The sequence below is a fragment of the Bos mutus genome, chromosome 28 (assembly GCF_027580195.1).
Source record: "Bos mutus isolate GX-2022 chromosome 28, NWIPB_WYAK_1.1, whole genome shotgun sequence".
NCBI lineage: Eukaryota > Metazoa > Chordata > Mammalia > Artiodactyla > Bovidae > Bos > Bos mutus.
The window spans coordinates 5,097,179-5,109,656 of NC_091644.1; the positions used below are offsets into that span (position 1 = coordinate 5,097,179).

The 12,478-nt window shown below is 49.2% G+C and overlaps 1 protein-coding gene across 4 annotated transcripts in view; it reads right to left on the reverse strand.

Annotated features, from left to right (window-relative positions):
• The window catches only part of GRID1 (glutamate ionotropic receptor delta type subunit 1), a 687,268-nt gene that overhangs the window by 273,122 nt on the left and 401,668 nt on the right, over positions 1 to 12,478 (reverse strand). For all 4 annotated transcript variants that reach the window (XM_070364586.1, XM_070364587.1, XM_070364585.1 and 1 more), the window contains one exon: positions 2,327 to 2,380. In XM_070364586.1, coding sequence (XP_070220687.1) covers positions 2,327 to 2,380 — 54 coding nt within the window. The remainder of the gene's footprint in view (positions 1 to 2,326; positions 2,381 to 12,478) is intronic.

The window sequence follows — 12,478 nt, forward strand, 5'->3', positions numbered from 1 at the left end:
TGTTTCCAAGAGGGTCATGCTGTACTAGGAAACAGCAGCTCCGAATATGGCTTGGATAAATTGACTTGTGATTTAGAAAACATCTCAGTCATTAACCAGAGGCCACACTGGGGTCTAAGAGTCAAAGCTTTACAAAAGGACCCACCATCAGATCTCAGACTTCAAGAATGTCCCTGAGTGCACACCAAGGCCAGCTCAAGGGCATCCCCATCAGTATGCATACCAGAGCCCTACTGATTGGTCTTACGGAATCAGACCCTGACTGTAGGTTAAAGGATCATTGCCAGGACTACCTGCAGGATGGTGTCATTTGGTGTGAAGGTCTCTGGAGCCAACAGTCTTCATACAAAATCCCAAAAGCACCTTTCAATAGCTGTATGACCTTGAGCAAGTAATTCAACCTCTCAAGCCTACCTTTTCCCATCTGTAAAATGGGGATGCTAATAACTACCATACAGGGTTGTGAATGAGGGCTAAGGGTGGTAACAAACACAAAATGCCCTGACAAGTGCTTGGCCTCCCCGTAGAAAAGGAAACTCAGAAAATGGGAGGGGTCACTTCTGGGGACATTTATCCCAGGGACAGCCACATGATTCGTCTTTGAGTTCACGGTGCGATGTGCGGCTGACTGGGGTGGAGCTCAGCAGTCCTCTTGGGTGAGGCTGTTCCAGTGTGGCCCTGACAGCTGTGCCCACATCCAACACCTCCCGGTGGCATTTCCTGCCACCCAACAATACCCGGAGGACACCTCACACTGGTTAGTCTTAACCCCAGCCCTGGAGAGCGGGTGGGAGGGACAGACAAGAGAGTCCTTGGAGTGGGTCAGGATTCAGGGAAGGAAAAAGGAAATCAGTTAGAAATGTAAAAACAGTACTTTTTGAAGACTGACAATATAGAAACCCTGGCCATCTGATTTGGAGGAGCCCTCCCCAAAATAAAGCCAGCATCTGACATCTGCCTTATGGGGCACATAGAATCCCTCCGTCTCCGGGAACAAAAGAAACCTATAAAGAAGCTGGCAAAGCCCAGAGGATCAAACCCTCCCAGCACCAAGAGGACTCCGGCAGGCTCTGAAGAAAGCAGCCGTCATGTCCCTTCTCCTAATTACCAGCACAACCATCTGCAACCCCAGGGAAATGGACCTTGCAGGTCTCCAATTGGCCTGTGTAGACACGGAGTTAACAAGATATGAATTTATGGACAAAAACCATGAAAAGTGGGCCTCGCAAGCAGTTACTATCTGATACTACCTGCAAAATGAGAAAGTAAGCCACCCAAAACTCTTTCAGCAATGATAGCACTGAGCTAATGAAGAAACACACATCATAAAAGCATAAATTACCTGCACGATAAACCCTGCATCTTCTAGAATGTGGCCATTAGAAATCAATCAGTTAATTTAGGAGCAACGGAAGGCCACGGGCTGATGAAAGCCCGTGCCAGGAAGCACTTTGAAGAGTCAGCTATATTAATAGCTGGCTGGGGTCATATGCACTGTCCCAGAGGGTGCTTCCTGAACGGATGTGCAGGCAGAGGGGGCTCTTCAGGGAAGCGAGGGCATGTTGCTTCAGGGAAGCGAGCCCATGTAATGTGTGCGGCGTGAGCAGGCCAGGGCCAGGTAGGGTGCAAGTGGTGGAGAGCAGACCACGCCACCATGAAATCTCGATGTCCCCATTCCTCCCAGGGCCCAATCCAGTGGGAAGGCCACCTGAGGGAGAGATTTACCATTTACCCCCTTTAGAAGGTTACACTGACCCACTACCTGACCAGCTGCACAGGGGGATGTGCGCACACAGACACACACCTATACAGATACACATACACACATACTGACATGTGCATGCATTAATGCACACACATCCATACACACTCTCACAAATATATACAGTTACACACTCACACCCATGCACTCTTACATACACACAGTCACATAACACACATATACCTTCAGGTTCCTACAGGAAATGCAGCCTCTAGCCCGTTCTGCATTCCTTTGCACATCCCCTCTGCATCCCCCTTTTCTGGCCAGCCTCCATCTCTCCAGTCTCTGACCCCTGGTACGTGGCCTCCCCTCACCCAACACATCTAGAGCCTGATGCCACTTCCTCCTGGACTCAAATCTGCACTGTTTTCCTGGCTCCCGCCTGCTCCAGGTGAGCAGCTTGGCATGGCCCGTCCAACTCTCTCACCTGCTGTCTCGCTCAGTGAAGCCCTGGACTCCACTCCAGCACCCCAAGTCAGAGCAGAGCCTGACCGGTCACTCTGTACGTTCTGAGTGGCGGGAGCTCAATGTAAGCCACGCCCTTCACCATTCTGGAGCTCTTACCTCATTCACAAAGACCCAATGGCTGTCCTTGGAAGCCAGGTTGGTCTCCACAGCCTGCAGAGAAAAAGAAATGTAAGAAAAAAACATGAACAGAAGCAAGCCAGAGGCTGGCAGACACACAGGATGACTGCTGAGACGGAGTTTGATAAACACTGTTCTTGGAGAATTTTTTCCTCACAAAACACGCCATCCCCCTGGGCAGCTCTGGCCGCCTCAGCTGCTGGATGCATCATTTGAACACGGACGTCTGATTTCCTGCTGTTCTTTGGAATTCGCGTGCACCAGCCCAGAGCAAGGTTAGAAGCTACAGCTCCTGAAGGCATCACGGGCGGGGACACCCTCCCTTTCTCATCTCAGAGACTGCCTGCAAACTCTTTTCTAGAGGGTTACTGGGGTGGGGGATGCCTCATCATTCCCCAAGGCTAGAGACTCAGGAATCTGCAACAAGGGATTTACAGCTGCTTGGCCAGCCAAGCTAAACAACACCCAGGAAGATGGCGGCTCACAGCCAGGGCTCTGAGCTGCCTTCAGCTCTAAAGAACCCATCAAGGACCCTAGAACTGACTCTTTTTTTTGCTCCAGAGCAGTGACCCCCACCTCCCACCATTCTCTATTAGAGCATTTTGTTCTGTTTATTTATAGCACTTGCCATGTCTGTACTTGACGGAGAAGGCAATGGCACCCCACTCCAGTACTCTTGCCTGGAAACTCCCATGGGCAGAGGAGCCTGGTAGGCTGCAGTCCATGGGGTTGCTAAGAGTCAGACATGACTGAGCGCTTCACTTTGACTTTTCACTTTCATGCATCGGAGAAGGAAATGGCAACCCACTCCAGTGTTCTTGCCTGGAGAATCCCAGGGACGGGAGAGCCTGGTGGGCTGCCGTCTATGGGGTTACACAGAGTTGGACACGACTGAAGTGACTTAGCAGCAGTGTCTGTACTTGAATAGTTTTCAGCTTATTTATTTCTTATTATCTATCTCCTTTAACCAACTGGGGTCTCCATGAGGTCAGGGCCACACCTATGGCCGTCACATTTGCATCTCAAAACCTTCCACTATAACCAGCACATAGGCAGTGTTCAATATATAAAGAACACTGTTGTTGAACATATGAATGAAGGATAGGAGGGCTAGGCAGATGGGACCCAGTTACTTATTTTGCTTCTCACATGTTTTTAGGAGTGCTCTTTCCCTTTTTAGACTGGAAATCCAACTACTTTAGCACATTAAAAAGTGGGGCAGGTGTATGGGATAATTTTGAACATTTAAATTTTTCTGTAGTTTTCCAAATAAAAAGAGTAAGTGTATGTAGATTGACAAAAGAGGAGGAATTGATAGTTTTCCAGCTTGTCCTGTAAGAATACTCACAGTTAGCACGTGCCAAGTATTGCTGAGTGCCAGGCAATGTGCCAGGCCTTCTATGAACATGGGAGAGAGTTCAGATCATAGTTCTCTTTTATTTTTAATTTTTTTATATTTTTATAATGTAATTTTTATTACTCTTTATTTGGAAAGATACAGAAAAAAGCAAATGTTCAAAATTATCCCATAAACCTACCACATTTTTTAATGTGTTAAAGTAGTGAAAACTCCCCATGTATCCCTCCAAATTCATCCCCCAGGGACTATTCCAAATGGCCCCTTCCAGAAGTTTTTAGTCACGTCTGCATGTGTCTGCATACACTTAGCAAACTGATGTTCTTATCAAAATGGGGTCATGAAACACACATCAGGTTTCAACTATCACTTTTGACTTATCAGTGTATGAAGAATATCTTTTCCTCATCAGTACACAGAGGTTTGATTTGTTCTTCTTAACAGGTGAGGCATAGAGGGGTAAGAAGCCTGCAGGCTCCAGTGACCCAGCATACACATGGCACTGCCATTGTACAGGGCCTCAGTGAGAACCACACCTCTGCAAGGAATGAACGTGTTTGCTGGTCAACACAAAAAGCACATGGAAATGGGGTCTGTGGGGGTGCCTGGGCCAGCTCTAGCATCCCAGTCCTTTGGACACTAAGGGTGGTCATTGGCGAAGGCCACAGGTGCTCCTTCTCCAGCCTATGAATGAAAAGGTACCATCCCCCGTGAAGACAAGTGGGGACAGGAGTCCAGACTGGACTGGAGGGATGGCCTCCACCAGCTGGCATTTACCACTCTGGTCTCTGTTTGCTTATCTGTAAAATGTACATAACACTTGCTTCCTCTTGTCTGCCTATGTAGGTGTAATATTTCGGTCTCAAGAAGCAGCAAACACACAGAGCAGTGTCCAGAGAAGCCCCGGCCCTTCCCAGAAAGCAGCAATGGGAAGTGTGCATCCCCATCCTTTGTGAGTTCCATCCTTACCTCTCGACTCATCTACATTCTTAGATCCTGAGAGTCTCCTCTGGCCACAGGAGTCCTTCCCTTAAGAGACAGGCGCCCATGAAAAGCTTTCTTGCTCAGGATGAAAGAGTTATGTCTAAGAATACCTTGGCCGCTCCCTCCCAGCCAGAGGAAGAAGTTGCCAAGCGTTCCGTCTCCTGCACTTGTACGAAGGAAGCACTGAGAGAGGCCATGCGCTATGCCTGGGTCCCTCGTGGGGCCATGAACTGAAGACTCCTTTCTCGACACTCTACAAATTCCATAAACCATACTGCAAAGAAGGCACAGGGACTTCGGAGTCAGCGGCTCTCCGAGGAACCCTTAGACCCTCAGGCAGGGTGGGGAAGGGAGAGCCCCCCAGTCTATAGCTTCCTTCCTCCCAATACACAGACTGTCAGGAATGTCTTCAGAAGCTCAGAGGCCCAGGAGGAGGTGGGGAGGGAAACGTGAGACAGGTGATGTGAAGTCACTGCAGCACGTGGCCAGGCTCTGACTTGCCTCCATTCCTGACACCTCAGCATTTCCTTAATGCTCACGTAGAGAAGAAGGCACTCCAGTACTCTTGCCTGGAAAATCTTATGGATGGAGGAGCCTGGTAGGCTGCAGTCCATGGGGTCGCTGAGGGTCAGACATGACTGAGTGACTTCACTTTCACTTTTCACTTTCATGTATTGGAGAAAGAAATGGTAACCCACTCCAGTGTTCTTGCCTGGAGAATCCCAGGGACAGGGGAGCCTGGTGGGCTGCTGTCTATGGGGTCGCACAGAGTCGGACATGACTGAAGTGACTTAGCAGAGGACAACCAGTAACATGCTCATCAAATCTGCACATGATACAGAGCTGGGGGTGTCATGGCATCTGAGAAAGCTGAAACACTGAGCCAAATCTAAAGACACACAGTTGAACAAGGCTGAACTCAAAGCCCTACACTTATTTTCCAGGAGCAGAAGGGCACATGGGGAGATGAGACTTCAAAGTGAAGACCCATGAAAAGGCAGGGGCTAGAAGGTCTGTGCTGCCCTTGGGGAGTTGACTAGAAGGTCAGTCTGCTTGATGGAGGGCACTGCAGACTGGAAGCGGTCATGGAGTTGGACAATGTAAACTGATGGCCAGTTATAGTCACCAGGGACAGTCCAGGAATGCAGAGAGGCTGGAATTGATCCTTATAGCGTCTGAGCGCTGATTCAGGACCAAGGTCTCCAGTGCTCGGGTAAGGAGATAATAACTCAATATGAGACAGAACTTTCTGACTTTCCAAGGAGTTCAACATGGAATGGTTTGCCACCCCGGGAGCAGCAAGGTCTCATCGAAGAAATGATTGAATGGAAGGCAGATAGTTGGACAGTGAATGGTAAGTGAATATCAGCATGGAGGTTGACCATGGGTGAGGGGGAACACCCATCATCACTGGCATTCTGCAGCCATGAATCTCAGTCTGGCTACATGTAAGAACCTCCTAGGGAGCTTTGTAAAATGCAGACCCTGGGGCCCTACTCCTTGGAATCCTAATTCACTGGGAATGGTCATGTGCCTAAGATACTGTGTTCTTTCAGAGCTCTGAACCCTGAATCTTAGCCTCCAAAGCTGGGAGCTCTGTAGTCCAGAATGTGTAGTTTTGTGAATTTGAAGGTGTAGGCGCACCTGTACAGGTGAGAGGTCCTCCACTGTCCCTGCAGGAGCCAGCAGTGCAGACCTAACTCAGCCGCCAGGACATCCCATGCAGCAGGTGAGAGCCCCGGCTACACTAAGGCATCTTCCCACCAGGTCTCAGACTCATGTGTGGAAGATAATGATGGAGAGAATTGATCAGAAAACCCACAGGACAACTGGCCAACTTTCCTGTCCTACTTTCCCTCACCAATTAGCAATTAGCTAATTTGTTAAGCCTCTTTTCCCCACATGGAGATAAATAGCACTTGGCTGCAGCCTTTTTCAGAGGGTGCAACTCACACAGAAGCTGCGATGGCTGGTGAGAAGGAGATGCAACTGCAGATTTAGCGAGAACACCCTCCCCTCCCCCAATGACTGGAGAACTGCTGCCAGCTCCCTGGGCAGAGCCCTAAATGCTCCAAGCCCAGAGGATGGTGTCCCCTTCTAAGTACCCTTCCCTCATCTTCTCCAACCATAAGTGAGGCAGGTGGAAGCCCCTGAGATCTCCCTTTTATCTCAGAGCCAGCAAGGTCAGGACAAGGCAGGCAGGCAGAGCATGGTCAAATCCCAGGTCTGCCTCTACTTACCTGAGTGCCCCTGTGTTAGCTACTCCACCTCTCTGAGTGGCAGCCCCATGCCTGCAGGGTGTTAAGATGCCGGCAGCACAATCGATGCTGTGCCCTGGGCCCCCTCAAATCCCATTGGGAATTCTGAGCGCGCTGGCTCTCCATGCGCATCCATTGCCAATGGCAGACACTGACCAACTGTCGGAACTCTCCTTGGCACTCATGGAAATGTACACCCTCACGAAGGACTGGGGATGCCCAGCTGCCCCGTTCCACTATGGGGACTGTTTGGAGTGTAAGCTCAACTGTTTCCAGGTTCCTTCTGCCGGACCAGCCCACACGGCCTCACTGCTGGCTGCCTCTACTTCCGTGATCCACATTCCCACTCCCTTGCTGGGCTCTTCTTAATTCCCCTGGGAAAACTTCTTAATAAATCGTCATCACACAAACTCTCACATCAAAGTTGGCTTCTGGGAACCCAACCTGAGACAAGCACCCCCATCTTACAAATATTGTGAGAACTAACATGAAATTAAGTTGAAGCCTCCATCCCAGAAAGAAGCTCATATGGATGATCAGTGAACACGAAGACCCTCCCCATTCCTTTCACTCACATCTCTTGCCTGGTTGTCACTCGATGGTCTTTTTTGAATACATAGAAATCTCTATACATTTCTATACATTACACAGTAATTACTCATGTGTTCCTGTTTTTTTCATTCAGTAGATAGCACTAGCCACATAGAGCAGCTGTTTCAACTCTCCTGGTTACTGGTGAGAGCCAGGAGTCTCATCCCATGACATCACAGAGCCAAAAGTGGCCTAAAGACCAATAATAAACACACCATGCAAATGTGGTGAGCACTCCTCCTCCCTGAGTTCATAGACCCTTCAAAGCAGCACAAAGTGGGTTTCTGCTTTTGTCATCTCAGCCATGCCACAGGTTTACTGCTGGCATCTGCAGAGGAGTGTTGGGCAGCTAGATAAGTAAAGGGTGGCCCCTTCTTTCCACGAGCAGGGCAGGGAGCAGACCTGACCTTCTGCTCTGGGTGGGTTCCTGGTCGCTGGCCCACTGCAAGTAGGGCAGCTGGTTTCCTCAAACCACGCTTCTCTCCTGCAGTGGGGCACTGAGACTCCTCACTAAAGAATGCAGTAGCAGGAGATAGAGTCCTGAGCAATTGCAGGAGCTCTGCACAGACGTGCGGGCCCCAGAAACTAGGTCTCAATGAACCCAAGGGCTGCTTATAGTAATAGCAAAGGAGCCCTGGTTAGGTGGTTGCTGTGAGTCCCTAAAAGGCCATGCCTTGACCATCAGAGCCCAAAGGCCTGGCTCCTAGGTTCCCTCAATAGACTGGCAAGAAGAGAGCTTTAGAAGAAGAACTGAGGAGGTGGAAACTTGTAAAGAATCATACTGACTCCTGCTTTAACCCCTTGCAAATAGAAGAGGAGACCCAAGATGCTTAGGTGGCATGTAGCCCAGGCTAGGGCTGGGATAGTGGACATAAGCAGCCACAGGAAGGAACATCTCACACAGAGGCTGAACTGGACACCTGCCCTGGTTCTGATAAAGCACACTATCATAGGTTGACCCCACTTAAAGGAAACGGAAAGCAGCTGTTCTTCCCACACCTGAGGAAGGGAATGCGTCTTCTCGTCTGTGAGCAGCAGCTCCTGTCTGAACCTCAGAGAGCCTTTTTCCATGGCCAGTGGCATCTACAGAGCTGGGGTATGAGTGACATGGGACATGCCAGCCTACAGACCTACCAGGGGACATTTAGATCCTGTCCTGGCCACCCAGCTACTTTGATCCCACAGTTTTCATAGAGAACTAGATGCAGACCAAACCCCAGCTCCTGGTTCCCAAACGCTCTGGACAGAAAGCACAGCCAAGAATGGGATGTGTGGGGCTGCTTGCCTGGAAGGAGCTGAAGAGGCCTCTTGCCCACACAGAGGTAAGAATCGGTGCTAATATACAAATGCCTGGAAGGAAACAGAGAAGAGAGGGGTCCTGAAGGATCAGTAGAAGTAGCTCCAGCTTGGTCCTGTGTTCTCAGCCTTTCAGGCAGGACCAAGTTGCAGCTATTTCTGAGAGTGAGGAGAAACTGCTTTTGTCAAGCACCAGCCAGATACTTCAATACAACACATCTACTTCACAAGCCACAGGTCTCACTTTATTCACAGCAACCTAAGAAGCCAGGAAAGTTCTCATTCCCATTTCACAGCAGAGAAACTAAGATCTACATCTACACTCAGACTTGCATAGGCCCCTCAGATTCAGAGACTGAATCTGAACTTGGGCCCTTTTGTCCCCTAAACATGTGTTCTTTCCCCTTGAGCATGCGGCTCTCCCAAAAGCCTGGTCACCCATCAGAGCAAGTGTACAAGCTTTCAGGCCTGGCCCTCTGACCATGGGAACAAAACCATCTTTTCTTTTTTCGTATCTAAGAAAATACCCTTATGAGTCATGGCGCCTACCTTCCCAGGTTAACTTGTCCTCCTAAGTCTGAGACCATTGTTTCATTTGCCTTTCTCAAGTCTGAGCCTATTTCACTTTATCTTAGCCTCAAGAAATACTAAATGGAGTGGAAAAAACCTCCACATGGAAGCCTTCCAGCAACATCACTGAGGATTTATTTTACAAAGTGCAAATGCCACTGACTATTTGTGTATGTGTTAATTGTTGGCCATGTCTCCATCCCCCTCCCCCAACACTGGGAGCCTGAGATAATGAAAGCTTGTCGACGATAAGCATCTTTTTAAAACCCCAACTCTAACATTTCAGAACAGTCCCCCCCTGGAGCCCAAGGCCTGGCATTTTCCCAAGGACAGACATGGAGCTAACTTTAAAGACCCACTGCTGTCTTTGCAACAGCATGCTATTTAGGAACAATTCTGTCTATGCAATGTCACCCCCCTGGAGCATGATCAAGTGCAACGCCCCTCTTTGCAAGGAAGGGGAGGAGCTGGTTGCAAGACTATGGATGGTCCCGGGAGCCCAAGGAATGGTCCCCAGGAGCTCAAGGAGACCAGCAAAGCAGTCACCATGAGGCCCAAGTTTCAGAAGATATGCCCAGAACTACCATGAGGAAACCCATTAAGGGCAGTTAGCACTGAGCTGCATGATGCCACACCGTGCTTCCCAGGGGCTGCCTTCTCGGGAAAAGGCCTGAGCTTCTGGTCCAGATACTCGCCCTCTGTACTCCAGCCTTGCCTCCAGAACCCCTTGGGGCCTTGCTTTCACCAGAAAACTGGTGGATTTCCCCTCATCTGTTCCCCCTCCCCACATCTCCCATGGCTCCTCCTTACTCTTACTCCTTAGCTTTTCTGGCTCCATCCTTACTCGTAGATCTCACTGAGGAATCTTGGGTCCTGTATCACAGCCACACAAGGCCGTCTGGGGAAGGTGTGGCAGAATTAATCTTGTGTAGCTTCCAAAAGTAACTCTGGGACACTGAAGAGGGAGATCTGAGCCTATAGCCTGGGAATGCAGGAAGTACTCTGGCTGGGCCAGGCTGGACGGAGGTGAGGGTTACTTACATACTGGGTCCAATGACTGACACTTGCTGAACAACTCTGCCACCTGACCTGGAGCTAAGCCCTTTACAGGTGAAACCTCCCTGGGTCCTCAGGATAGCTCATTGACAGAGGTTCTGAGCCTGTAGGTGGGGAAGTCTCCCAGCAAGTCAGTGCGGCCGAGGCAGTACAATCCAGCCTTTCAGACACCAGAGTCCGTGTGCTTTTGAGCATATTGTGCAGACTTGGGAACTGAGCAAAGACACGCTCACTCGGCACTTTTTGTAGATGTTTAATGCAAAATCGACAGCGGAGCTGGAAGGCGATGCAGACAGTGGCGAGGCCTGGCATGTGGAGCTAAACAGACTTCTATAAAGTCGGGTCCCAGATTCTGGAGTTTCCTGCCACCATCCTTCCCCAGAACTCCTGGGTCAAGTGATCCTCTGATTGCCACAGGGCTTCTGTATATGGAAGGCAGCCTTCAGCCCCTCGCCAAGAAGTGAGTTCCTCCAGGGCTGAGGTCTGATGTAGTCACCACACAGCCCTGGCAGATGACGAACTTCGGAAAAATGTCTATGGAAGGAATGAACGGGTGCGTCCACACTCCTGGATATTTGCTGGTGCTCAGTATGAGGAAGGTCAGGGGCATAAGTAGGAAGCTCAGTACAGCACAAGGGGATACTGACATACAGGCAACCACAGCTCTGCACAGCAGGTACCGAATTAATGGAAAGCCACACACATGAGACCTGTGTCCTCACTTCCCACGGGATCAACATGCATTTGATTTCCAGTTTACATCATGCCATGCAAAGTAAGTCCTGCCTGTATTTCAAAGCAGCATCCTTTCTCTGCAACTCTGAGAGAACCTGAGACTGAAATGAAGTGAATGTGAAAGACAGATAAATGAAAGATATCATGACCTTTAGAAGCTGATGGAAACATAATCAAATTTTAGAGCTTTTCTGTGGGAAGGTAATCATTTCTTCACTTCTGCTGAGTTCCGAACCTCCTGATGAAAGTCCCCGTTTATCCTATATCCCGCCTAACAATACACTAATTTCTGGGCTTGGTTGGTCCATCAATGGCATTTAAAAGGATATTACCATCACACCAGAGAGAGTTATTCATGAGATTTGTTTCTTAGACTTGCTTTGATCTCAGAAAAACTATTATGTTGCTATTGGGGAAAAAAAAAGAAAGCATAATGGACTAAGTACATGTGAAAATCTGACGGATCTAACAATTTCTAGTCAATCATGACGCATCCCTGGCCTCGGTCCCCACTGTTTACCAAGTCTGAGATAAACAGCTCTTCTAAACTGCCTTCCCACTTTGCACAGAGGGCAGAAGGGCCAGCCCACGGCCTCTGGGGGATGAAGATTCATTACAGGTCATTTCTTGATGCTTCAGATGAAATAGAGACAGGTTCCAGGGCTGTGCAGGAAGTGCAATTGACTGTAATAAAAAGTGAGAATATGCTACATGTGGACAATTTATGAGGAAACATTAATATCAGCAGAAAAATGAAATGGAGTCTGCTCGCAGGCACGATCTGTTTAATAAGATCAACTTGAAGAAGTGAAGCCAGGCGGTACCGATGAGTAGCAACTGATGGATACTTGGATTTTAATCAGTGGTCCATAATTTCCCTGCCACCTGGAGGGCAGAGAAGCCAAATTAGGCCCTCCATGTTCTCACTCTCACAGACACCCAAGCTGTCCTGATGGGAGGGGGTGGGAGTCAGCTTTTCTGCCAATCTTGCATGATGGAGGAGAAAGGTATTCCAGGTATACCAGGAATACCAAATGATCTCCATAATCATTTGGGGGATTAGGGTGTACAGTAAAGCCAAGGCTTCTGAGCTTATTTACACTTGCTCTGATTTGATGAGAGCAGCCGTCAGTCTCTGCAGTGGGCTGTGTACAATCTCACCACACGGACCCCCAGGGGGCAGGGGACACTCATCTTGGGTGGCAGGTGGCTGCACTGAACTATTCCTCATACACTCTGCTGTTCAGCTCCAGCTTCAAATGATTTTCAGACAGAAGCAAAGTA